Genomic DNA, 26992 nt, shown 5'->3' on the forward strand with positions numbered 1-26992 from the left:
GAGTTCATGCTGAGCCTTTGTCACCTGATGGGAGAGCGGGTGTGTCCCCCGGACTGGAATACATGTGAGTTCATGCTTAGCCTTTGTCATCTGATGGGAGAGGGGGCGTGTCCCCTGGACTGGGAGAGTGGGCGTGTCCCCTGGACTGGAATACATGTGAGTTCATGCTGAGCCTTTGTCATCTGATGGAGTGGCCGTGTCCCATGGACTACGTTGAATCCCTGAACCATGTCTAAGACCCAAGGGTCTTGAGAAACCTACTGAAAAAGTAGGGTGTATTGTCTTCTCCTGTGGCCTCTGGCCTTGCCCTCTTTTTGAGGAAGAAATACAGTTTATATCGGGGGCAGGAGAATTGGCCTGGAGTATTCATACCAGACGGGCCTGCATTACCCTGCGAACTGGGCTCCTGGATCCGGCCCTCGTAGACACCCTAGACTGGACAATCTGCTTCAGTGAAGTTTGTGCCTTATCTAGGGCTGTGAATGCGGCTACAAATATCGCCATTAACTTCACAGTACTCTCTGCAAACAATTAAACTGATTGCAGTATTCAATCCGAGAGTCAGACATTCCCACACATTTGGTGTGGATTTAAATTAACAGACCCTTCCTCCTCTCGTATTATGAAAGCACATGCACCCCCAAGTAAACAAAGCGCTCTTTGGACCCAATAGCAGACCATGTCCATATTAAATGGTTCCCAAGTAGCCCTGGTCCAGATGAATGTAATAATCTGTCCTGGCATGTGGCCTGTGCCCTCCAGATGAATGTAATAATCTGCCCTGGCCTGTGGCCTGTGCCCTCCGGATGAATGTAATAATCTGTCCTGGCATGTGGCCTGAATCTGTCCTGGCTTGTGGCCTGTGCCCTCCAGATGAATGTAATAATCTGTCCTGGCCTGTGGCCTGTGCCCTCCGGATGAATGTAATAATCTGTCCTGGCATGTGGCATGTGCCCTCCAGATGAATGTAATAATCTGTCCTGGCATGTGGCCTGTGCCCTCCAGATGAATGTAATAATCTGTCCTGGCCTGTGTCCTCCAGATTAATGTAATAATCTGTCCTGGCCTGTGGCCTGTGCCCTCCAGATGAATGTAATAATCTGTCCTGGCATGTGGCCTGTGCCCTCCAGATGAATGTAATAATCTGTCCTGGTATGTGCCCTCCAGATGAATGTAATAATCTGTCCTGGCCTGTGCCCTCCAGATGAATGTAATAATCTGTCCTGGCCTGTGGCCTGTGCCCTCCAGATGAATATAATAATCTGTCCTGGCCTGTGCCCTCCAGATGAATGTAATAATCTGTTCTGGCCTGTGCCCTCCAGATGAATGTACTAATCTGTCCTGGCATGTGGCCTGTGCCCTCCAGATGAATGTAATAATCTGTCCCGGCATGTGCCCTCCAGATGAATGTAATAATCTGTCCTGGCCTGTGGCCTGTGCCCTCCAGATGAATGTAATAATCTGTTCTGGCATGTGGCCTGTGCCCTCCAGATGAATGTAATAATCTGTCCTGGCCTGTGGCCTGTGCCCTCCAGATGAATGTAATAATCTGTCCTGTGGCCTGTGCCCTCCAGATGAATGTAATAATCTGTCCTGGCATGCGGCCTGTGCCCTGTCTACCCGCTTAGAGACATTCCTCCAAAGCTTGGGATCAAGTAAAACAAAAGAGGTGATGGTGGAAAGGTTTTGAATTAATCTTAACCTCTGGCATTGCGCTGGGCAAACCTCTAGACCATCGTTCTTCGCCTGCCTAGCCATTACAAGAGGGGAAAAACCATATGCAAATCAGGCTTGGTCCCACCCCAAAGCTTGGGATCAAGTGCCAGACTATTATGCACTTTCCCACTCATTGAAGGTCAGGGGTATTCCACTTTGCCATTTTATTTTATTTATTTCTTCGGACGATGTTGTCACATTTTTCTTCAAAAACGGTTTACAAACCTTGCCTGCCACATGTAATATACTCTGGACATCACCACGCCTAACCTGATCATTGCGCCTAACCTGATCACTGCGCCCCTCCAGATCTCCTGGGCAGCCCTTTTGTTACTGCACCAAAGACTGAATGTCCAAAGCTGATTGCCAGGGCACTCATAGAAGAGGTGATATCTTTGGCCACTGAGGGTCCCACCAAAGAGGTTGTTACTGTGTGAATACGGTTTAACCAATGAAGCGGGATAGGCTTTTCTGCCACGTATTTCCATCTTCTTTCTTTGGCCCCAACACTATGTGCTCTTGATCACTATCATTGTCCTAAATTTGCTCCATAACAAACACAGGCTCACAAACAGCCACTCTCCTCCCATAGGAATCAGCCACTGACCCTGCCAGAACTTGAATTCCCGGGTATTGTTGGAGAGCACAAGGTCCTTTTCTCTAAAGGCATACATAAGATGGTGCCTACCCAAAAGCGAATACTCCTCAGCAGATGCTTCAAAAACCTTTCCTGCATTCAAACAGTTATCAGAAAGAAAATCTGTGCAACACATTTGAGCGACTGGGTCATAAAAATGAATCAACACCCGCACGACTGCTTCCCTGACCAGCCCATCTCATGGCATAGTTATTAACAAGCACATTAAATATTTGTAAGCAGGTAAACAGCAAATAAACATGTCTTACTGCTTCAAGTATAACCTAAGACTAGGACATATCTTCCAGGATAGAAGGCAGCAAGAAAAGAGGACTTGAGACTAGTCATAAACAGAGGAAATTGATTGCAAATAAATTGACAACATTAGTGAAGGGTCTTCTAAAGGGAGGAGTCAAACGAGGATTATGGGAGATGCAGTTTCATAGGTTCTTTCTTGCTGCTAAAAAATAAACAAGAAAAGGCAAGTGCAGAATAGGAGCCTCCATGCCATGCCATAGAATAGGAGGTGGCAGGCGGGTTTACAAACAAGGCCTTCTCCCAATCATAATCTCCTGTAAATGGAACGATCAACGTTCAGAATTGTCTACTCAGCAAAACCATTCTTCTCGTTTGGGGCTCGTGCCATATTTCAGCATTAAAACCATCAAATATTAAAGGAAATAGAAAGAGCAAGAAACAAGGTGTGCTGGAGGATGCATTAATGAGTCAGCAGAAATAAAGAGTCTAGATTGACACCGGATTAAGTGTGAGGAGTTTAATACAGTTGACGCTGCAGGCAACACCCCCTGCTCAGGATGTTTAATGGAATCAGTCTTGTCCAGAACATTATCAAAACATGTTCCTATTGGGAATACAGCCACGTCCCATCGCTACACTGGAAGGGACTGGGAGCTGAATACGAACAGCCAACTCTAACTTCCAAAATGGCAGACCCCTTTGGAAGATATTGCGTGAGCACTGGAGGGAGTTAGAGAGTTCAATGTTCAAGGGTTATATTTTGAAGTCATGTATCCCCAATAAATAATAAAACATTTTGGAGCACGCGATTATTATTAAGGTATTTATTGAGCGCAGACCTAGCTCAGGAAGCAACAGAGTGCATTACAATCATGAGGGGGGAGGCGGAAGAGAACATGATGAAGGAAGCAGAGAAACAGGAAGCAGGAGCTAACAACAAGGAAGGGGGAGCCTGGGCAAATGGTAGCAAGGGATGTACAAGCAACCATGGGAGGAAAGAGTGGAAAGCTGATCACCCAGTCGCAGGTAGTGTTAAGAGTGCAGGGTGTGTGGACCTAGTTACTAGGGAGAAGCCATTCCTTGAAGAGGAGGGTCTTTAACTCCTTCCTGAACTGTAAAAGTGAGGGGGAAAAATCAGATGTTGGTGTGGAGGAGGTTCCAGAGTCTGGGGGCGTAGAAAGAGATGGGTGGTCTTCTGGTTCTTCCCTTCCTGTACCGTTGGAGTTCAACTCTGCACATGTCCTTTCTTCCAGTGGATCGTAGGCCTTCACAGATGCTGAGTTTTTCAGCGAAGTAGCTTGGAGACTTCAGGGCGACACCCTTATAGATGATGCAACAGGATTTGAAGATGATATTGGCTTGCAGTGGGAGCCAGTGCAGTTCGACGAGGGTCAGGGGGATGTAGTCGAATTTGCTGAGTGATTTGATGAGTCGTGTCACAGCATGAAGGACACATTGAGGGGAGTCAGAGTAGTCGCCAGAAGGCCTTCCAAAAGGGCATTGCCACCATCCAAATGGATCAATGAACAGAACTTGCCTGATTCGTATTTCTCGGGAGCGATGCAATCTCTGCAAAATATAGTCCTGGCAACTGATGCTATTACCCCTCTCAGTGGTGCCCATGCCAGTTCCCCCTGGAGGATTGTCTTTATATGTGGGAGCCACAAGGAAAGCCATGTGCAAATCTAAGCATTGGCAAAGCTGCCATCAATCAGGACCCTCACTCACTGTTTTGCTTTGACTGCCGAAGCGAGACACCGCCTCTCCCTCGCCCGCCTGCGTGACCCCAGCTGACTGATACGGCTGTTCTCACATTGAAAGAGCTGAGTCAGGAGTCTACTTCAAGGACTGAAACCTACACTGGCCGCTGCCAATATCTGTTGCACACGGCCTGATGACATTGTATCCTGAACCACACAGAAACACCCTTCTGTGAACCTGACTGTGAAGCTTCACATTTTTCCTGCTATCTACACAATTGGTCTTGGCATCTGGCACCAATTCTCTGTGTGGGGTGAACCTGAACACTTGGTATCAAAAGCTCCAGCAGTGTCCCCGACTAGGAGCCCTGATGAAGGCGGACTTACCACTGTTTATCACTGCCGAAACGTGAAGAACACAGGGAACACCAGAACATCTGTACCCCTGTTTTTTTTATTCTTGAATTTAATCAACATCTTGTCACGTCGGCAGAGATCAGATATCTTGTATCTAATGACCCTGCAGCATTCATTGCTTTCTTTGAGAATAACTCTGCTATATTAGGGATAACTAAACTACCCAAGTTGGGATAATTGATGCAATGGACCTATTGAACTTTTTACATGCAATTGAATCCCTCCTCAAGAATACCACTTTGTTAGTGATGTAACTACGAAGCTTTGTCTCTTTGTTTTGTTATATGCATTTTCTTTAACAATTCTTTTGTAATTCCATTTGATCACTGTAAATGTACCTAACCACATGTATTATGTGAAATGTTCTCTTCTGTTACACCAAGTGTTGAAAATATATGATTGCACTTTTTTTATAATTCCTCTGTTGATTCACAGTTTTTTCTTTGCTTAGAAATATGCCCTAGAAGCACCTTGTACAATTATTAAGTGGGTGGTGACTTGCAGTTAGCGGTTGACTCATCCAAAGGATTTCTATATTCAAGAAACCTATTTTCTTTACAAATATGTTAGTGGACAGTTTTAATGACTAACACACCTGTCCACCTTAAATCTCTGGTTTAAAACAGAATAAGTAAGGGTACACTTGTTTTGTTGTATCAATCAGGAACCGACACCAGGCCTTACCATAACTGGCATAGGAGTTTTGCCATGGGCCACCTTCACTGCTTCTCCCAACCCTTTTTGGGTGCTTTTAAGTCCAGTAAAAAGACCCAAAAAACAAGTGAAAAATAAATGAAAAGCACGGAAGCCATACATCTTTCAGAGAAATTCTTATGTTTCGAACATGGCGTCCATTTGCAGAACCTGAGAACTATCCTCCTCTTGCAAGCTAGTCGTATTTCCTCCCTCTGGCCAGATTGGGACACTTTATAAATCTAATGGCTCCTTTGTCTTTTGTTTGTTTATTTCATTTTGTTCTCAAGCTTAGAAACCAGAAGAATTCTAGCCGATTAATTAAATAAGATTTTCTCCCCCAAAAAGTTAAGCAGAGCAGTGGTCACTGGCCACAGCGAAGCTTCTGCGAATTCTAGGGCAGGGGAGTAGGAAACCGGCAACCCAACATGGAGCTTGCGGAACAGTACCCCCGGATGTCAGGCCTAAAAAGGGGAAGCGCAGGACTGCTGAGCTAGCGAGTGGGGTCCACCGGTGAGAGCCAGCCTGGTGTCAGGTAGGTAATTGCAGGGGGCTGAAGGGATGGTAACGCTGGCACGCTCTTACTAAATACGCGAAAGGTGGTGGCACTCAAGGGTTGCAGTTTGGCTACACAAGTCTCTTCAGTACACCCAAACATTCCAGCTTGAAATCTTGAAATTTTAAATTAGTCAGGGATATAAAAAAGCTGGAGGTTAACATTGTGGGGAATACTCACAAATTGGAGCGCCAGTTTCAACCAACCCTATTAATTATCCAGGGAAGTCAAAAGCAGTTTCCCCAAAATCACAATTCTATAAAGTGAAAGAGCCAAGAACGGAATTTGAATCCACAGTTAGAACAACCGCCAAGTAACCACATCACACTTAATGCCCTTATGTGTCCACCTGGGCCCTGGACTCCCACCCCCAATCCCCGCAGCCTCTGCCAACTCCCAGCACTTGGCATGGGGCCCCACTGGACTGTGCCATCACAGGTCTGCACTTATTTACTGCCAGTTGACCATCTCTGCTAGTCACTTAACAGCTGCTTGCAAATTACTCCCTAGCACTTCCCTCTGTGTTACTCCTAGCACTTACCCCCTCCCTTACCCCTTCTCTCTCTCTCTTCACTTGCACGCTCTAAATGCTCACAAGGCCTAGTAGGACTGCCTCTCTCTTTCATTGTTATATTTGCCTTTCATTCCCATGTTCCCTCCCTGTTGCCCTGTGGGCGGTTTGAAACACCAATTACTTGATGTATAAGCACCTTACAAATGCACAGTAAATAAATAAATAAATGTCATTGCGCTCTTATGCAGAACTAGTTGGACATTTCATTTTTTTTTTCAAACCAATTAAACTTCATATACGCCAACTGAACATTAAACATTTGGTATACAAAAGTGGAACATTACAGGAAGGATTCATCTAAAAGACTAAAACGACCTAAACCATACATAAGGGCCAAAAAATGTTCAGCAGCTTATTCCTTGGTTCAGCAAATTACAGGCCACCACTCGGTTGCAGGCACCATATCCCAGATGCATTCCCAAGTTCCTAAGCAAGAAAGTCGCTGCTCAGGGTTCGAAATTGTGGGGAGCTGGGAGATATTTAGCTCCTGCTTGTAGAGTTAAAGAGCCTAGTTAGCTTGATACCAACAACTACCAGGAGCTCCTTTTGGCTCCCCGGGTGATCTGATGCTGAACAAACACACCTATAAATTTAGCTCTGTGCATTTGGGATAATTTAGAAATACACATTAGGACACATCTATACAACATTTAAAGCATATGGGGCCATAAATAATGGACAAAATGTTATGTTTGCACCTTATGTGCAAACTAGATTTGCAGAACGCTATGCACTAGCTCCTTGTTCTCCATTGGTAAGTCCTGGTTACTGATTAATGCGGGATACCCAGGAGCTGCTTTTAGCTCCTACTAATGCAATCTTAAATTTGACCCCAATTGGTTTGAAATAGATTGCATCATAACTTCACAAAGTGATTATCAGGAAAACTGTCTCTATTTCTTCTGGGATGGGCTCCCAGTGGACCTACCTCTCTGTTGTTCATTTCAATGTATTGTCTATATCAGATACAGACTTCAGAGATATAAACGTTTACGTTCTGTTAGGTCACATAACACTGAGGGCCTGATTACAAGTGCGGCTGTATTTCCGGAGGAACTACCGCCAAACTGAAGTACTGTGTCCGCATGCGGCGAGCATGCAGTAATTTCAAGGGTGCAGATGATTCAGTCAAGCGCACCCTTCTGTTATTCCCCATTGCAGGGCCCTACAAGACACCATGGGGAAATGCCATATTCGTATGCAGCAAAAAAGTATTTTTAATTTAAGTGAATATTAAAAATACCAATTTAGAAAGGTATCAGCTAATATTATCCCCATAAATAATGACTTTCTAAATCTTAACTGACACACCCCTGCCGCCCACGACTGGGCGCTTGCGCTGACAGACGATCTTGGGCGTGCAGGGGAAAGACCGCAACGGCTAACAGGTGTTTGTTTGCATGCATGTGTGTATATTGTGGGGAGAAGGTGTGCGTCTGCGTGTGTGTATTTGTATGGGAGGTGTGGGTTCGTCAACTATGGTTATGGGGGGGTTGTGCCATTTTAAATGGGGTTTGAGGTGGTGAACCCCCCCACCCTGATTTTACAGAGTGGATGGGAAAAGGGGGGATGGTAGTGATATATTTCAAATATTAAAGGCTGCACCAAAACGGTCGAAATTTTAAAAAGTCAGTCTTTTTTGTGTGCAGCCTCTTATTTTCGAGAATATCACATGGAACTGCCATTTTATCACACTTGTGATTTCCACCTGTGATAATATTTCAAAGGGTAATGCTTGGTAAAACATGCAGTTTTTCCAAATACCCTGTTTGTTTTTTTTTGTTTTTTTGCATTGCTGCCAAACTTGTAATCCGGGTGCAAACACAGCAAAACTCCTAAAAAGAAAAAAAGAAAAAAAAGACCATAATTTATCAAAACTCTGACCCCTTCCGAAAGGGCGGGGCAGTTCACAACTATATTGTCTATGACTCTTCACACCATACGCAACAAGCACATGTTATCTTAAGCAACAAAACGGGGGGGGGTGGAGAATTAGGCTCCACAAATTCGCAAGCATAAGCAACCCGAGAGGCACAAATTCATCCAGCCTCCTTCCAGGACCCCCATTATTACTCAGGGGGAGCTTGGCAAGAAGAGGCTCTCTCGACCCTGCCCTGCTGCAAGTCACTGAAAGAAGCGCACCCATGACGCCAACGTTACATTGTGTATTCACTTAGAACTCTGCCCATGTGCTTTGGATACACAACCCGGTTACCACAGCACTGAAGGTCGCATCAGTCTCCTCTCCAATCCCGAAGTATGGTGCGCAGCCATGATACCCCAAAACAAACCCGCTGCTTCCCGCCCTCCCTGTGTTCATAGCATCTTTTTCCCATCCTCTTATCTTCCCCCAGCTCATGTTTCTCTTTCTTCCAGCAGGCTAGGGTCTGGCTAGGGAGTACGAACCAGTGGAGTAACGTTGCTGAAAATGCTGGGGGGCAGGGGCGTTGCTAGGGGGGGGCTAAGGGGACTATAGCCCCTGATCTTTTGGTTGTAGCCCCGGATAGAATCTCAGGAGCTACAGCCAAAAGACTAGCTAGCCCCCAGTCCCAACAGTTCCGACACCAGCATAGCCCCGGGTCTTTTCCAGACCTAGCAACTCCCCTGCTGGGGGGGGACATGACATCTAAATGAAAGGGGCCCTGCCAAATGAGTGGAACAAAACGGTGTTCCACGAAAGATGGGGGGGGGGAGACGAAACCCTTACCCCCCCCCCCAAATTACAGCCATGGTGCGAACCTCCTTGGCCAGGCCTAGGGGCGCTGAGACTACTACGACCTGTACTATTGATCGAAAAGTCAATCCAAAGTTGGGAGCCCTACCCTAAAACAAAGCTAATAAATATAACCACAAAAAACACCCTTATTTATTTATCATTTTATTATAATGTATTGCCAGTCTCTGGTTCAAGGCACTAGAGTCAACATGCTAGGATGCATGCCAGATTTAAAACAGCCAATGTCAAAGGTGCCCAGACACAGAGAGGGGCAGAGGAGACAGTGTTTAAGAGCTGTACCCAGATTCGCCACGAATACCTAAAACTCTGCAATGTTGGTCATCCTTCAACAAAGCTTGATGGGGAAACTTCTTAGAACCACAATGCAATATCTGCTTCCAAATCCATTCAGCTGTCAAACTCTGCATAGAACAAGTGGCATTAATGATAGATCTGTGGGAAACCTTGAACATTAAAACCTGTGGTGTGGAGATTTCGCCAGATATCTGCATCAGGCGCTTAAACCCACTGAGCCTCTGGTGCAGCTCAGACTTTGGAACTAGCCTGCTCTGGACCCTGTAAGAAAACTGGGTTTTATATAGGTTTCGTGTTTTGTGGGAAACAATGAGACTTCTCGTGTTGTGCTTCTACGCGGGTTGGCATATTCCACCATGGTATCCGTCAAACCACAAATTGTGGCTTTCAGACACAAGCGTGGCTTAACCGAGACCATTCGACACTCTTGCACTCTGTTAGCAAGAACAGATGACTGCTCTAAATGTCCTTTTCAAGTCACAAAGGGTTAACGTCCTTCGCTCTTCCGGTTGTCTGGATTCCTCGCAGCCTTCGTACCAAAGCTGCTGTTTTCCTCTTCATCAAGCGACGCATGGTGGACTGGGAACCAAAAGTGGCCCTGGAAATAAGTCCCAAAGTGGCCCCATATTCCATATTACACATATTCAGCCAGTCCAACCCTTTTCCTATGAGAACATTTGAAAATGAGATAGAGTATCACACAAAAGCGACCCAGGCTGCAGAGGTCTAGCGGGAAATCTCCAGAGTTCCCTATAAACCAGTCCACCCCTGGCCAGGGTGCAGAGACCTACCAGGAAATCTCCAGAGTTTCCTATAGGCCAGTCCACCCCTGGCCCTACCTGGAAACTTCCAGAGTCCCCTATAAGCCAGTCCACCCATGAAATCTCTAAAGTTACCTATAGGCCAGTCACACCTGGCCAGGGTGCAGAGACCTACCGGGAAATCTTCAGAGCTCCCTATCAGCCAGTCCACCCCTGGCCGGGGTGCAGAAGCCTACCAGGAAATCTCCAGAGTTTCCTATAGGCCAGTCCATCCCTCGCCCTACCAGGAAACCTCCAGAGTCCCCTATATGCCAGTCCACCCATGAAATCTCTAAAGCTACCTATAGGCCAGTCCACACCTGGCCAGGGTGCAGAGGCCTATCAGGAAATCTCCAGAGTTCTCTATCAGCCAGTCCACCCCTAGCCATGGTGTAGAGACCCACTGGGAAATCTCCAGAGTTCCCTATAAGCCAGTCCACACCTGGTCAGGGTGCAGAGGCCTACCAGGAAATATCCAGAGTTCCCTATAGGCCAGTCCATCCCTGGCCAGGGTGCATAGGCCTACCAGGAAATCTCCAGAGCTCCCTATAGGCCAGTCCATCCCTCGCCCTACCAGGAAACCTCCAGAGTCCACTATAAGCCATCCACCCATGAAATCTCTAAAGTTACCTATAGGCCAGTCCACACCTGGCCAGGGAGCAGAGGCCTACCGGGAAATCTCCAGTGTTCCCTATCAGCCAGTCCAACCGTGGCCAGGGTGCAGAGACCTACCGGGAAATCTCCAGTGTTCCCTATAAGCCAGTCCCCCCCCTGGCCAGGGTGCAGAGACCTACCGGGAAATCTCCAGAGTTCCCCATAAGCCAGTCCACCCCTGGCCCACTGGCCCTACCAGGAAGCTTCCAGAGTCCCCTATAAGCCAGTCCACCCATGACCAGGCTGCAGAGGCCTACCAGGAAATCTCCAGAGTTCCCTATAAGCCATTCCACCCCTGGCCACGGGGAAGAGGCCTACCAGGAAATCTCCAGACTGCCCTATAGGCCAGTCCACCCCTGGCCAGGGTGCAGAGGCATATCAGGAAATCTCCAGAGTTCCCTATAAGCCAGTTCAACCCCTGGCCAGGGTGAAGTGACCTACCAGGAAATCTCCAGAGTTCCCTATAAACCTGGCCACCCCTGGAATCTCCATAGTTCCCTATAAGCAGGCCACCCCTGGGCAAGGTGCAGAGGCCTACGAGGAAATCTCCAGAGTTTCCTATAGGCCAGTCTACCCAGTGGCGTAATACAAAATGTGGGGGCCCCCCTGCAAGCCATGCTGAGGGCAACTCGGCAACAAATCTAAGCCCGCCTAGATTAACACACTTGCGCAATACGCACAAACGTGCTGCTGCAGGGGTGCACCGCACACTGCACTAGGAGAAAGATATAAATATACATGTGATATAAATATGTGTTTAAATGCAATATACAGCACAGTTTCTGAGAAAAATTGCCTAAAAGGCCAGAGCGTTTTCAATTGTTTTGTAGGGTAACACCAATCCAAAAGTCCAATGCATGCAATTCAACAACAGTGCACAGGAACATTAATGCTTTAATTAATATAATGCGTTAATATTAAAAATGGCATGCCACAATGAAAACATGTCCCACTGGCTGCACAATATAGACCACTCAAGAAACGTAATAACATTATAGTAAAGCATGCCAGGCCACATTTAGACATACCTAGACTGGTTGCACCAAAATGCCAGTCAAAGCAATAACACTTATCATGGTTATTTTATCACAGATGGCCAGAAAAATACATAATGCTCCAGTAAGAAACCGCTAGACTGGCAGCACCCAAAATGCCAGTCTAGCCAGGTAATTACACTGCAGGACTTCTTTATCAGAGTTGCCCAGTTAAAAAAAGACAAGCCAAACTAAGAAATTACTAGACTGGCTGAACCAAAATGCCTTTCTAGTCACTAATACCACATAGCAAGACTGCTTAGCCTGGACATGGATGACCATTACAATTTATCACACAATCCCCATCCCATCCCACTGCCCCATGCCATCACACCCCCCACACCCTCCCACACATCCCATCTCCCTCCCACGTCCTTTTTCCTTGTCTGAGTGCTTACATATGAGGCTCATAGGTAAGTACTGGGATGAGGAAGAGTGGGACTAGGAGTAATGAGGATTACAGGTACCTAAGGTAGGCATTACCTCCATGTCCCTCTACCTCATCCCAGTACTTGTGTCGAGTCAAAGTGCCTCATACACAAGTACTGTGACGAAGAAAAATAGGGCTATGAGTATTGAAGATTACCAATAAGTAACCATGGGATTACAAACAAGTAGTGGCGTAACACCATTAAAGTGGATGGGCTTCATAAACCCCCCCCCCCACCCACCCTTGACATTTTGGGCCAAGCTGACTCGACCTGGCTGACCTACAGAGCTGTGCCGGACAGAACAGGACACAGATGTTAAACGGCACCTGGATTTCGTGTCAACAAAGGCCCAGCAATAACGAACATAAAGCATTTCACTGTTAATACCTACATTAAAATTGATAATTCTTTAGGCAATTAAAATCTTGATGTGGGTTTAGCACTTGCATGCCAGGGAAGTCATTGGAAGGGTAGATAGGGGACAGGAGATCGCTTATTCTCACAGCAGTCCATAAGTGGGTGCTTTCAGACTTAAAGGAGAGATTTAACTGCTTGTAACATTGTGGGGCTTATTTGCAAAGTTGCTCACGCAGGCGACTCCTTACAATCCCTGTTGTATACCACGTGTTGACATTGTAGATTCACCGATTCATTGTTTACTTGTCGCTGGTCACCGGATTCAGACGGATATTAAGCCCATACCGTTCAAACACATCAGAAAAACCACAAATGATTCCAGGACTCAGCGCCAATAGTAAAGGTTGTTTATTAACAGAAGCCCTCTACTTGATAACGCGTTTCGGCTCCCACGAGCCTTTGTCAAATCAGGGCTATGTCGGTTCAAACAAACATATTATTATATTGAAGTATTACCATTCATACCACAATTCAAAATTGTATATAACATGTCAAGTTAGTAATTTACAAACATGTATGCCATTGGTTTAGACAGAGAATCAAGGTTTGGTGAAGGGGAGGATTGATTGGGTTCAGAAAACATCACAGAGATCACAAAAATAGAAAAACAAAACATACATGGAGAAAGAAAATCGAAAAGTACCCATTAGTACAATTGTAGGATTAAGGAAAATCCTGATTTAAAAAACTAAAAAACACATTAGAGAATTTGCTTACCCAACGTAATTCTGAAAAGATCTGTATGACTGTTGTCCGATATACAGTAATAGGGACAAATCCCAATGACAGAAACTCTAGAATTGAAGAGTTAAAAATAACCCCAAATTAGTCTAATAATATAATTGTCAAACAGTCACCCATAGTGATAATAAGGCAACCTAAATCCAATGTAGAGTGGATACCTATACAGGTCCTGGTCCCCATACCTTTTAATACTGTGGGGTAGCTGCTAATAAGATTAGCAGCTACCCCACAGTATTAAAAGGGGTTATTTTTAACTCTTCAATTCTAGAGTTTCTGTCATTGGGATTTGTCCCTATTACTGTATATCGGACAACAGTCATACAGATATTTTCAGAATTACGTTGGGTAAGCAAATTCTCTAATGTGTTTTTTAGTTTTTTAAATCAGGATTTTCCTTAATCCTACAATTGTACTAATGGGTACTTTTCGATTTTCTTTCTCCATGTATGTTTTGTTTTTCTATTTTTGTGATCTCTGTGATGTTTTCTTAACCCAATCAATCCTCCCCTTCACCAACCCTTGATTCTCTGTCTAAACCAATGGCATACATGTTTGTAAATTACTAACTTGACATGTTATATGCAATTTTGAATTGTGGTATGAATGGTAATACTTCAATATAATAATATGTTTGCTTGAACCGACATAGCCCTGATTTGACAAAGGCTCGTTGGAGCCGAAACGCGTTATCAAGTAGAGGGCTTCTGTTAATAAACAACCTTTACTATTGGCGCGGAGTCCTGGAATCTTTTGTGGTTTTTCTGCTTGTAACATTGGATTTGCACTAGAATAGTCCCATTAGAATGCATAAAGAAGTTAGATGCCCCTCACAAATAGGTTTGCCCCTCCCCCACCACCTGTGAAGTTAGAACCTCTTCCAACGTTTGAAGGGTTAGCACCCCCGCCCAAAATGTAGGTTTCGTTGGGTCCCTGAACACAAGCATACACGCCATTCAAATTACACACAGACGAACACCCATCCACGCATACATTTAAGTGTGTACTGTTTCACCATACAGGCATGCCCAGGCAGCCACCCATTCATTTAAGTGTGCACCCTTTAACCATACAGGCACACACACCCAGGCAGCCACCCATACATTTAAGTGTGCACCCTTTAACCATACAGGCACACACGCCCAGGCAGCCACCCATACATTTAAGTGTGCACCCTTCACCATACACTCACACACGCAATGGGGCGTAGGGGAGCCCTTCACCATACACTCACACACGCACACGTCATGGGGTCTAGGGGAGCTCTATTACTTCAAAAAGAAATAGTTTCTTTTTGTAGTCACTCTGCCTTCATAAAGAAATTATTTTTTGTTATGCTGTAACGCTGTTACAGAAATCATTTCTTTAAGAAGGTAGAGTGACTAATAAATATACAAACTTCTTTTTTTTTAGTCCAAGGGAGCCCTCCTCCCAGTACATGTGGTGGCGCCCTTCCCCCCGCCTTGTGAGGTTGTGGGGGCCCTTTTTACGTCAATGAGGCCACCATTGAGCGCAATCAATGGTCCAGTTTTCCAGATCAATGGTAGTGGATCTTTGCAAGCACCATCGTAAGGTGACCACAAGCCCCAGATACGCCAGCACTTTCGACGACAGCCAACCCCACTTTTAGATCCAACTCAATGGAGAACCGACATCAAGGTTTTCTATGGGGTGGACATTCTAAGGGTATACAGAAGCATACGAGTTTATGCCTGAGGCTAGCCAGAGAAACTGCAATGCCAGCCACCTTCTGTTTAGTGCACATGGCTGGTCATGGCAGCGGCCAGCAAAGAGTGCGTTGAGTGTTGCGCCCATAGCAGAGTAACAGATTTTTCATCAGATCTGTATACCCGCCCCCCAACCCTGCACCTCTGGATTGCTGTGCATGTTAGAGTATAGTGGTGACGTCCAGTGCCCCAACCCTCTGGGCTAACATGGTGCAGCACTGTGCAGCGTCCCTCTTACCAGGGTAAATTCAGATGGTAGGCTTGGGGGTACAGCACACCAAGCCCAATGTCCTCGCCCCCACCATCCTGCCCAACGGTATTGGCATACATGGTTGGACACAGAGGAGCACGAATTTGTCTAACCCTTAGCTTTATGCATTTAGGTACCAGGCCTGCTGCATGCCACAGAGTGAGAACCAAAACATTTTACCACATCTCCCCCATTCTGAGAGAACTACACCGGCTAACATCTTCAGCCAAGATACTCTTCAAAACTGCCTGCATCACACATAAGGCAACTACTGCCCGGACACCAGCCTACCTATCTACAAAAAAAGTGGACTCACATTGGGCACACTTCTCTAGCAGCCATACCATTGCGAGGCTCAAGACTAAACTGGCATGCAAAGAAAACAGGAAACGGGGTCTTCCTGTGCTATGCCCAATTATGCTGCAATACCATTTCAGGTGCAATTAGGGTCGCTCCCGCAGTTCAGGGAATAACTTTGAGTCACTTAGGAGCTGCTACTTCTAGGTATACGCCACCGCCAACTCCACTTTCATGGACCTCTGTCAATTCCAAATTATTTGTACGTGCTCTGTTGCTTTCTAGTCAGATTTTAGTAGCGGAACATCCAAAATCTTCTGCATTGCCAGATGTATTTATTTATTTATTCACAGGACTATACTCCTCTTGTACAGCAGCAGTATTCCTGCCATCCTAATTGCATGGCGTTCGCATTTGTCTTCCAATCCGGGTAATGCTTATGTACCGGCAGCGCGGTAAAGCGCAGCATGAAATACTCTCTTCCGCACCAAATGATGCACAGGGCTAGGCACAGTAATCAACCCTCCACCCAATATACTATCCCCCTCTATGCCGAAGAGTAAAGTACTGTGACGAGGAAGAGTTGGAGTCGGAGTAATGAAGATTACTGTTAAGCAATTAGAGCATGGCTAGCCATCCTGGGAGCAGAAAGTATTCTTGCATCTAGGGACTTTATTATGAATATGTTTTAATGGTAAAATGTGCTATTTTAAATACTACTTGTTTAAAAAATATATTTGATTCAATTATGGGTTGAATTTTCATGGGATATTTACCAATGAAGCGCACACAAAATTCAGCATGGAGGAAGTAACCCCCGCTCAAGCAGTACTTTATGTACCCCAATGTGGTAAATATCCCACGCAATGGCAATTAATAACTACTGTTGTTAAAATACCACTCTTTACTGTTGCCAACGCACTCAGAATGATGCCGTTAGAGTCTGGTGGATGCACACGGGAGGAAAATGAGTGGGGATCCATGTACCAAATACTTTCTTTCCATATTACACACTGGACAGACTGTGTGCTTGAGCAGGGACACACTGGGACCAAGTAGGTTCGAAACAAACACAAAAACGTGACCCACTTTCGCAACTCGCATTTCAAGACCTGTTGCAACAAAGTGAGTAGCGTTTCCAAAAAGTGTGAGAGACTGCGTCTTATAGAGACTATAGCATGATTAAAACCATCAGATGCACAGTACACTAAAAGGCACATTTTCCCCATCCCCCAGATTGCCAAAAAAAAGGAATCAATCCAGGCGTAAAGTTATAATGCCTGATTTTACATCCGTTGTGCTCTGGAATATTTTGCAGTTTCTGGCAGATGGAGCTGGGCCACAAATCAAAAGGTATGTGTCTGCCTGCCTACATGCTCAGCCTGGAAAACAGTAAAGCATTAATGGCAGCATCTGATTTTAATATGGGCCTCTGTGCAGGGGACTCCATAAGAATCACCTGCCACCCGGCTACATAGAGCTTGCACGAACCAAACATACTGAATGCATCTTCGCTGGCCCACTATGCTCTCAGAATAACAAGCGCTGTGGGTTAACCTCGTGGATCCTGAAGAGCTGAGGATGAGTGGCTCTACTGGGCTTCATGTGTGTACATCGGAGCACTTGCTCCTCTTCCAGATGTCCCCCTGGTCCCAGCCAAGTGCCTCGGGGCACCACCACCTTGCATCCCTGCCTGTGATTTGGCACCTGCTAGCCTCCTCGGGGCTTGAAGCGTGCCGGCTCCATTCAAAGGCCGCCTTCTAAGGCCTTACATGCCTGTCTGGGCCTGCACGGGTGAAAGGGGCACCCCATTCATCAACGTAATTCATAAACACATGTTCATACTACTCTGAGCATGCTTCTGAACTCCCTACTGCTCATTCTGCTACATGTGGGGTGTAATCGAACGCCACAAACTGAAGGTCCATGTGAAAAGGGCCTACCTGTCTGTCAATACTAATGGAAAAGCAGCATTTTTGTCCACAAAGTAAGAAGAAATTCAAAGGTCCCTTTCACATGAAAAACTGGATTATTAAACATTGACACAAAAACGGCTTTGCATGTGTGTTTGCAAGTTGAAGCAAGACATGAGAAAAATGTTCCCCTGCTAACATAAAAGTGTCAGGGAAAAGGTGTGTGTTGACAAAAAAAGTAATGTAAATTATGTTTTGAATGCAAAATACCAGCAAATATTTGATAAGAAAAGCCCACTTTGTTTCCACAAAAATGTTTCTGTAGTCCCTAGGCACACCCTTTGCTTGCTGTGGGACAAATGTCACAAAGAACTCCCCCATGGAAATCCTGGTTTACATCCCCCCAGCTATTTTACAACTGCAATAAAATGTGGCCTGCATGAATGTTGTTGTTCCTGAAGGCTGGGCTCTGTGCAGAGACAAATGGCCTTGGCTGGTGAGTCCCTAGAATGTAGAGAGGCGGTGTAGAAACAGGGCCTACAATTAAGAGGAGCTGAACTTTGAAAGAAATACAACAAATGGATGCCTTTCAGATCAACATAGTGATCCCTCCACATAAGAGGACAAGCCTTGTGACATCACAGGGCCGGCCCGGCTCATTTTCTACAGTGGGGAATCTCTGTGTAGCAAATGGATCCCCTATTTATGAGCTGTAACCAACTGCAAAACCAACTTCCAAGAGACTAAAAAAAACACTGGCCCAGAGAGAGAAATGGCACTGAAGACAGGAGGCCTCCAATTTTCAGATCCCAAAGATGTGCTATTAATTTAAAAGGGCTGTTATCATTTAGGCCTTTTTCTCAGCAACCATAAGGCGGATTTTCATTATTTATGCGCCATTTTTTAGATAGTTTCCAGGCAATTTTGGTGATATAAAATGCATTCACCTGTGGCTTAGGGAACTGTGATAGCCAGTTAAACTAGGTTCCTGGTTGATCTGAACATGTCCCAAATGTAAGCGTTGGAGAACTGGTGAAGGGTGATATTATGAATGTGGAGAGTAAATTACATCTTCATAACTGTTATAGTTTCTGTGAAAACAGCAGATAATTGCCAAACGGCCGTGTAAAATGGTGCAGACCTGGCAGTCATTTTATTTATTTCCCCATGATTAGCTGAAAAGGAAAACATATATATTATGGAAAAAAGTACTCAATTATGACAGTTGCTAGTAAAATTATGAAGTTTTGCCACATAACTAGTTTTTGCCAAAAATGTGACATGAGAACAAATGGGGATTGCAAATGAAGCTGCCATATGTCTGCTCCAGACTCTTGAACCAATCCGTAGAGCTGGGCTTGAGTTGGGAGGAGAGAGATGGGTAACTGTCCAATCCTAGTTGCGATAACTCTGGCGTGGTACTTGCCACAGATTGTAAACTTGATGGTGCCATTGCTGCTATATGAGGAGGAATGCACTATAAGGAAGGGACAGTGACCATCTGGGATAACTGCTAACATGACCATCAAGGGAGCTGCTAAAACCCACAAGGAAACAGCAGAAGAAATTGTCTGTTGCTGCACAGGCCTAAAAAGCTGACTGGACCCTATGGTGGAGAACTGGGTACCATCCTGGGGAGAGAGGGCCCAGATTCCTGCCCTATCCTTCCAGAGGGCCCTGACATTCCGCTGGCTGTCCTGAATTTTAAACAGAGGCTTTCTATGGAAGTTTAACTGAGCCCTGGGCAACCAAAAGGCGGGGAAGTCTGCTTGTCGTAAATCATCGCCCTTTATAGTGGGTGGGGGAAAAACAGTGTAGGTCCTTTAATTAACTAAAAATATTCATTTAATGAATTTCCTTTGGCAGAACATTACGGGGACAATTTTTGTTAAAATTCTAAATTAACAAAGCTCATTCCTGGTGTGCCCTGAAAACTATAGACTAATTTAACTGGATGATCCATTTTGTCAAGTTGCCCCCAACTTTTAGGAAGAGAGGTGTCTTGGTCACTAAACTAAAAAAATCCCTGAACCATCCAGCTTAACAGACAGAGGCCTTGGGGTCTGAAATCCAAAATTCCCATATCATTCAAATGTTTTTCTGTCCGACTTCCCCAACACAGACCAAAGTATGGGGGGGCTTACAAAAAACCCTAAATTACACAGTGTTTATTTTAAACCAGAAGTGTGGGTTAAATCGTAAGTGCCATATGCATTTGGACCAATCTACAAACCCTACTGCTAGCACTTTCAGCATGCAGGAAATTCAAAACTGCACAGCACTACATTTATAATTGTTTTTGGTTATTGATCAGTTCAATTATTTCTTGAAGTGAAATTTGTAGAAAGTAAAGAATTGTGATTTGTGTTCTTTTCAACTCACTTGTGTGATTTATGTTGAGAGAAATTTATTGTGTTGTGCCACGGATAAAGTGGTGTTTGAAATTTTAGTGCGTTTCGTAACATCTAATTCAAATAAATGTAAATATATTTCCTGTACCCCGGCCTGGTTCTTGGCTCATTGGTAGCTGAGGGGGAGGGATCCAAGGAGCATGATATGCATCTGGAATAGGGCTGAAGAAAAGAACCCATTAGACAGTTTGCTGCGCGACACCTTGACTGAGGATGGCAGGAACTCCCTTGTGTTGAGGATTGCCTCTCAATAAACTGTTACAAATCGGGGGCTCGTCCGGGATTTAGCCGACTATTTCTGACGCATGACAGGTTCATTGTGACAGACTATTTATTTGTATGCAATTGCATTAAGGTGGAGGTAAAATCATCTTTGTTTGTAAAGTACTTCGAGGACTTGACCCCTGAGTTCCAGGGAGGTGTATAGGTGAAAAATTAATATTGTGTAACAATTGATTTGTGTGAGGAAATCAAGCAGGAACGGGGTGATTTCTGCCCCTGCGTAGAGAAAGTTCTACAAAAGTTGTAAAAAGCCATGAGTACCATAGAAGTGTGTGATGCCAGGAAGCACCTTCTGGCTGAGCTTTTCATTCGAGGAGAATGGAGCGAGGGTGAAGCCCGGAGCTGGCAAACTAGAATGGTGCAACAGGTCACCTCAGGGAGCACGGACATTTGGTGTGAAGGTGGGATATTGCACAAAGCATTGGATGCTTTTCATATGACCCAAAACGCTTGTAAAGAACTAAGTCAAACGGCTCAGCTCACAGCTTATTTATTCTTCCACTATCAGTTAGTGGAAGAGCGAGTGCAAAAGAGTGAGGCTGATGTAATGAAGCAGGCTGAGGCCTGCGAACAGGCTCAGAAAGAACTTAAACATTTAGGAAGATAATGGCCAGGCATTCTGCGCACAGTAACTGTTTGCACATGTGCCATTACGGCGTTGCTATTTATCTGTTTCTGTAAGATATTGACAATATTCCGCGTGTACAGTTGTTGTCGTCCTTTCCTGGTGCACTTCCTGCACCGTGTATTATTTCCCACGGTCAATGGCAGTGTGAATTCATGTTAGTGGTGTCCTTGGTGTCAAAGGTCTTGCAATGGGGCATCCTATGATGTCAGTGGGGGACGTGGACCTGAGGGTGTGTGAACTTCCCTTCCTTTACCCCTGTTATGGACTTGAGTGAAACATCCCCAGAACTGCTCCACAGGCATGGCTTTAAGTGGGCCGGGGCTGAACGCCCTGCAGTCTCCCAAAACCATGATCAACCCGGGGGAACTGCTGGGGCTAACGCTACCTCAGACAGCCAAGACAACCAAATTTTTTTTCTTTCTGTGCGGGATTCGAACCCACTATTAAGTAGCTGGTGGATTTCATGTATTTGATTCACCAACTGTTTGACACATAAAGCCCATGCGTGGCTTTAAGTGTCAAACAGTCTCGTGTATACAACAAAAGAAATTGTGCACCTATGAAACAACACAGTGCGCTCCAACACTGGTTTGTCAGCGGCAGGGCTCGGGTTGGAATCCCTTGCAGGTGCCAATATATATATATATATTTTTTTTTTTTATTGTCCAGTGGTGGGGATCTGAACCCTGCTGATAGCAAGCCAGTGTCACTTCACACTGTGCTATTTCGTAGGAGCCCGATTCCATTGTTTTCATTTAATTAACTGCTTGACACAGTCTATTGGATGAAACAAAATGAATGGAGCACCAACGAAGCAGCACAGTGCTATTGACACTGGGGTGTCACTGGCAGGGCTCCAGTGGATCACCAGCGTGAGACAATACAATAAACACAGTAAGCCAACAACCTTTCTTTTTTATTGTCGTGTGCTGGGGACACTTAAGGCCAAGGCCATAATGTAGGCCACCCCCCTCGCCGGAGACGCCCCCTTGCCGCCCCCTCGATTTCTCACCCCCATTTAAAGCACGGTCTACAGAGAAGCATTTGGTTAAAGCCGCCATAAGGTTTGCGACTGTGTGAGAAGCCATAAAATGAGTGTAGCCGGAGCTAAGGGTCGGGGGGGGGGGGTCTCAAACTCTGGGAAAACTTTGTCCAGTATCACAAAAAGTGCATTTATGCCGATGCATGCAACATACAGGCAGAGACTGCTGAAAATGCACTTTCAGGAAACGTTGGTAGTCCTTACAACATTCTGTAACCCAGGTATTATTAGAACAAGGCCATCAAGGCTTGACGTGTCAGCTTGGGTGGCCCTGCTGTGGCCCCTGAAACCTTTGGCTCAGCTACAAACAGGCGGCCGTGGTATAGGTCGCTCGAGCGCAGTTCGTTCACTGGAGCAAAAACGCGCCAGCATGTATCCCAACACATGCAATGTATTTCACTGCATGTGGTTATCGTGAAACGCGTGCCAAGCTACGAGAAAAGGAGCCAGAAATGAATTGCAAAACGTATTGGTGCATCCGGAAAAGCGCACCAAGGGTATGCTGAATAGGACCTGCATGTGGCAACCATGCGATTGGCCGGCTGCAGGGACGGCGCCGGGCCTATCCGCCTTTTCAATTCAAATGCGCCTCCACAAATGTGTGTGCCCCTGTGACTCTGACAAAGAACGTTTTTTCTTCAGTGGTCATTTACGATTTAGAGTCTCCGGCTGGGTGCCTTTCTTCGTTCTGCCGTGCAATAAGGACAATACACATATACCTTTGTAATCTGCATCCTCGCACCCCATCCCCTCCATTACTTTAGGTGGGGACTTTCCCACAATATCAGAGCGCAAAGTGAGGCTGTGAGAACGCACATATTAAAAGCCACAATTGGAGGTGTACATTGATCCAAGAGATGTGTAATCCAGCAATATGTTTTAAATGTTGTCAAGTATAAAAAACAAAAAGAGAATGCCCGTAAAATGGTATCCATTACTTCTTACATACTGTAAACAATGTTCCCAATTACTACTTTTAACCCAGGAAAAAAAGGATCAACCATTTTTCCAAACACCTTTGATAACTTTGATCTGTCCCACATCAATGCATTTGTGTTGCCGATTTATGGAGGCAGGGTTTCCTAGCAGAGGATAATGGAGTCCCCAGACATCATTTTGATAAAGGGCACCTCGCATCTTCAGCCAGCCCCTGCCAGTTGGTGGCTGCATAACACCTAAAATCCCCCCGGGCTGCCACACCGCCCTTTAGAGATGTTTGAGGTTCTAAACCAGGCTGCAGTAGCATTCTGCACAGGCGGCATCCCCCTGCGACTCTGTGGCAAGCTCCAGCAGCGCCCGAGGGTTCCTAAGCTTTCCCCGGGGGCTCCCGAGCGTCTGCCATGCCCCCCTCAGCTCCCGTACCTTGGCCTGGAAGTGGATCCCGTGCTGGAACGCTTCCTCGTTGTGCAGCGGCACCCGGGAGTCGCTGTTGTCCTCCACCGGGCTGTAGGTGCTGCGCACCGGCATCTTCCCCGGGGGCATCTCTCCGACAGGCCCTGCACTCCGGGGCAGTCGCTGCGGGGAGAAGATCGCCCCGTGGGAAGGCGCATCCCCGCCCGGAGATGGATCAAGGGCACGGGAGGGCTACCGCCGCTTGCCGCCTCCTCCTCCTCCTCCCCTGGGGCTCGGTGTTGTCCTCACTGTAGACGAAGTCTGCACGGCTCGGGAAAGGCGGGGGGGGCCTCCCTGGCCTCAAGGACAGGCTGCACCCGCGGCTCAGTGACCTGCTCCCGGCGCCTCAGAGCACGACACCCGTGCGGGCGGTGGTGCAGCTCAGCCTCCGAGCAGGGCATAATCCCGTGGCGCCCGCCAGCCGCGCCCAGGGCGCCGCTCCAGTGCTGCAGCAGCCTCTCCCTGTGCTGCGCGCCCTACACGTCTGCAGCTCGGTGGGTCAGTTACTGGCAGCAGAGGCCCTGCCCGCTCGCCCTGAGGGCAGCCTCCGAGCACCAGCTGCGATGCCCGCCTCCTCCTCCTCCTGGTGTTCCCAGGCTACGGATGCGGCTTCCCCCACAGGAACAGCGCGCAGTCCTTGTCCCAGACCGGATTGAATGAATACAATGCTCACGTGACTGGATCCGCGGGGAGGGGGGGGTGCCTGAACCCCACCTCGCCACATAACGAATGCTGCCTGTCTTATCTACACGCAAGACTCCCATCCCCCAAACATCGCCTACTCTAGGAAATCACCACTCGGGCACCAAACTCAGGCCGAGCTCACCATGCATGCGGCCAACCACTACACACAAAACACCTGCAAATGATAGGAAACAAAACGCCTGCTTAATATAGTATGTTCCCACACTCCCTCGCCAAACACGTTCACGTGACCACACAATTAGCACCTGCACTACCGTGCCGCCATACAAGCCCTTTCACAACCACCACACCACACCCCTCTATACATGTTATCCATACTTACCTGAGCCCCCGTATCAAACACCTATAGATTGACACACAGACACACGAAGCATATACTCAGTCCCACCCGCCAAACTGTCGCCCAACCTCCACACAAAGACATGTCAAACACCGCATCTAACACATGGCTAACCCCCAAAGGCTGTCTGAAACCCCACACCACACACCTGTTCATGTGGACTCTGTCTAAACGCCTTACAGGGAGTGCAACAACTCACACCTGTGCATGTCTACATACCAAAAACCAGCCGACCCCTCATGTGTAAAACCTGCCTATCCACAGGCTCATTCTCACCCTGCCTGAGACATGAACATGTCCACATACGAAACTCGACCCCCACACCAAACTCTTTCTGGAGTAAACATACCAAACCAATGCCTGCTCTCCGCCTGAAATATGTGCCGGGCCAGTGACGCAACACCATTGAACTGACCAGGCTTCAGCCCTCATTTTGGGCTATGTTGACTCAACCTGGCTGACCTTCTAAGCTGTGACCAGACAGACACAGATCTTAAACAGCACCTGGGCTTTCCTGTTAACAAAGGGACTGCAATTACTAACATAAAGCATTTCATTGTTAGCAGCATCTGCATTCAAATGCACACATTTTTAGGCAAATGAAACGTTGATATGGGTTTAGTACTTGCATACCAGGGAAGTGATTGGAAGTGTAGAGAGGGGACACGAGACAGCTCATTCTTACATCAGTCCTTAAGTGGGTGCTTTCAGACTCAAAGGAGAGAGTTAACTGCTCTTAACATTGAAGCTGCTCTAGAATAATCTCATTAAAATGCGTAAAGAAGTTAGAGGCCCCCCCACACAAATATGTTTGCCACTCCCCCACGGTCTCTGAAGTTTGTGCCTCTCCCAACATTCAAAGGGTTATGCTCCAACCCCAAAATGTAGGTTTTGTTGCACGCCTGGCCTGGGCTGCCACGCCAACCAAATACCTACTCCAAACCCCCACCCACTGCCGACAGCACACAATTGCCTCAATCATCATTTAAATCACATATTGTGTTACTGGGATTTTTACCACGCGCGGTGCCCAACGCCAAATGCCTGCCCATGCAAAGACCCGCCCTTGCCCACGCACAAGAGACCCCCTGAATCTCTTGGAGTAAAGACCTTCTGACCCCGCCTCAAAACTGTTACAAGAGATCCTATAAAAATCAGCCCTTCCCTTCAGCCAGAAAATCTGCTTTTTCAAAAATTGTAAAATAAACAAACTAGCAGAGCGAAGACTCCTGGGAACAGAACACTGGGAGGAGTCGGGTTACAGTCTCAAGGGCCTGGCGCATCCCCTCTGCCATTCAGTCTAAGAGCTCAAGGTACAAACTGACACACAGCAGTGTGGCACCGTGCCAGCCGCGCTCTGCCCCAAGCAAAGACACGTGTTTGCCAAAGTCTTTAGCCCTGCAAACACAACCTGGCAATGTGGAATAAGGAACGAGTCTGCGCATTTAATGCCACATGCAATAATAGGCTAGGCCGGGCAAGCACCTGCTGGCTTTGCCTTTTTTCGAATCTCGCGCTCTGTCGATGGGATAATCCAGAGCTTGCTTAACACGGGAAACATGACGTCCCGAGGGGTTCTGTGAGCAGATTAAAAGCTAGTAGGTGTTAGGCAGTCTCTGGGCCTTGCCTGGAGACTCCAATGACCGACACTCACACCGTGATCTCTGTCGGTGGAATCGCCCTGTGCAGGTGCATGGCCCCTTTAATTCAAATAACCGACATAGTGCGTCACCTGACATGCAGCGACGTCCTACGTCAGAACATCCCTTTCCAGCCTTCATAAACAACGGTGACAGCAATCAGCTCGCAGCCCTTAGGCATGGCACACTGACCTTTACGCAAAAAAAACAAGGGGGGTCCTGGATAAGGCCCTCGTAACCAGGACTAATGTCTGGCAGAGGGACTCACAGGACGCCCCCCTTGTTAATTTACACTGACCTTTACTCCAGCACATCATCTTAGAAACGTCAAGGGGGCTTCTTCTACAATCGTTGAGGATATTGTGATGGTACGGGCTGCGCGTGTTCCGGATCGGCACCTTCTCTTTATTCCCTAAACACTTGCCCTGTGTCCTCCTCCCGTCGTGACACAGTGACGTCCTCTGGGGGTTCACCGGGTTCACATTGTCCTCGGCTCTCTCGGTCGGGCGTGTCCATTCTTGGGTCGCCCTGAAATCGTCGTAACCAGCTACAGTTGCGGGTGAGGGACTCCACCTTGTTCCGGCGTGATCATGGATCCTTGTTTTTGGGTTACTGTCCATGGGCAGGTCTCATGTGGCAAACATAGCTTCTACCGTGGATTCTTCATACGTAAGAGAACCGTGTCCCCATGGCGATGAGGGAGCAA

General features: G+C 46.7%; 1 protein-coding gene across 1 annotated transcript in view; it reads right to left on the bottom strand.

The window, feature by feature from the left end:
• LOC138471718 (carboxyl-terminal PDZ ligand of neuronal nitric oxide synthase protein-like) overlaps positions 1–24399 on the bottom strand; it is a 436867-nt gene extending 412468 nt beyond the window's left edge. Inside the window, exon 1 of the mRNA XM_069609503.1 lies at positions 23572–24399. Coding sequence (XP_069465604.1) covers positions 23572–23691 — 120 coding nt within the window. The 5' untranslated portion in view covers positions 23692–24399. The remainder of the gene's footprint in view (positions 1–23571) is intronic.
• Positions 24400–26992: the final 2593 nt, after the last annotated feature.

The sequence above is a fragment of the Ambystoma mexicanum genome, chromosome 8, assembly GCF_040938575.1.
Source record: "Ambystoma mexicanum isolate Mex_15411 chromosome 8, UKY_AmexF1_1, whole genome shotgun sequence".
Lineage (NCBI taxonomy): Eukaryota > Metazoa > Chordata > Amphibia > Caudata > Ambystomatidae > Ambystoma > Ambystoma mexicanum.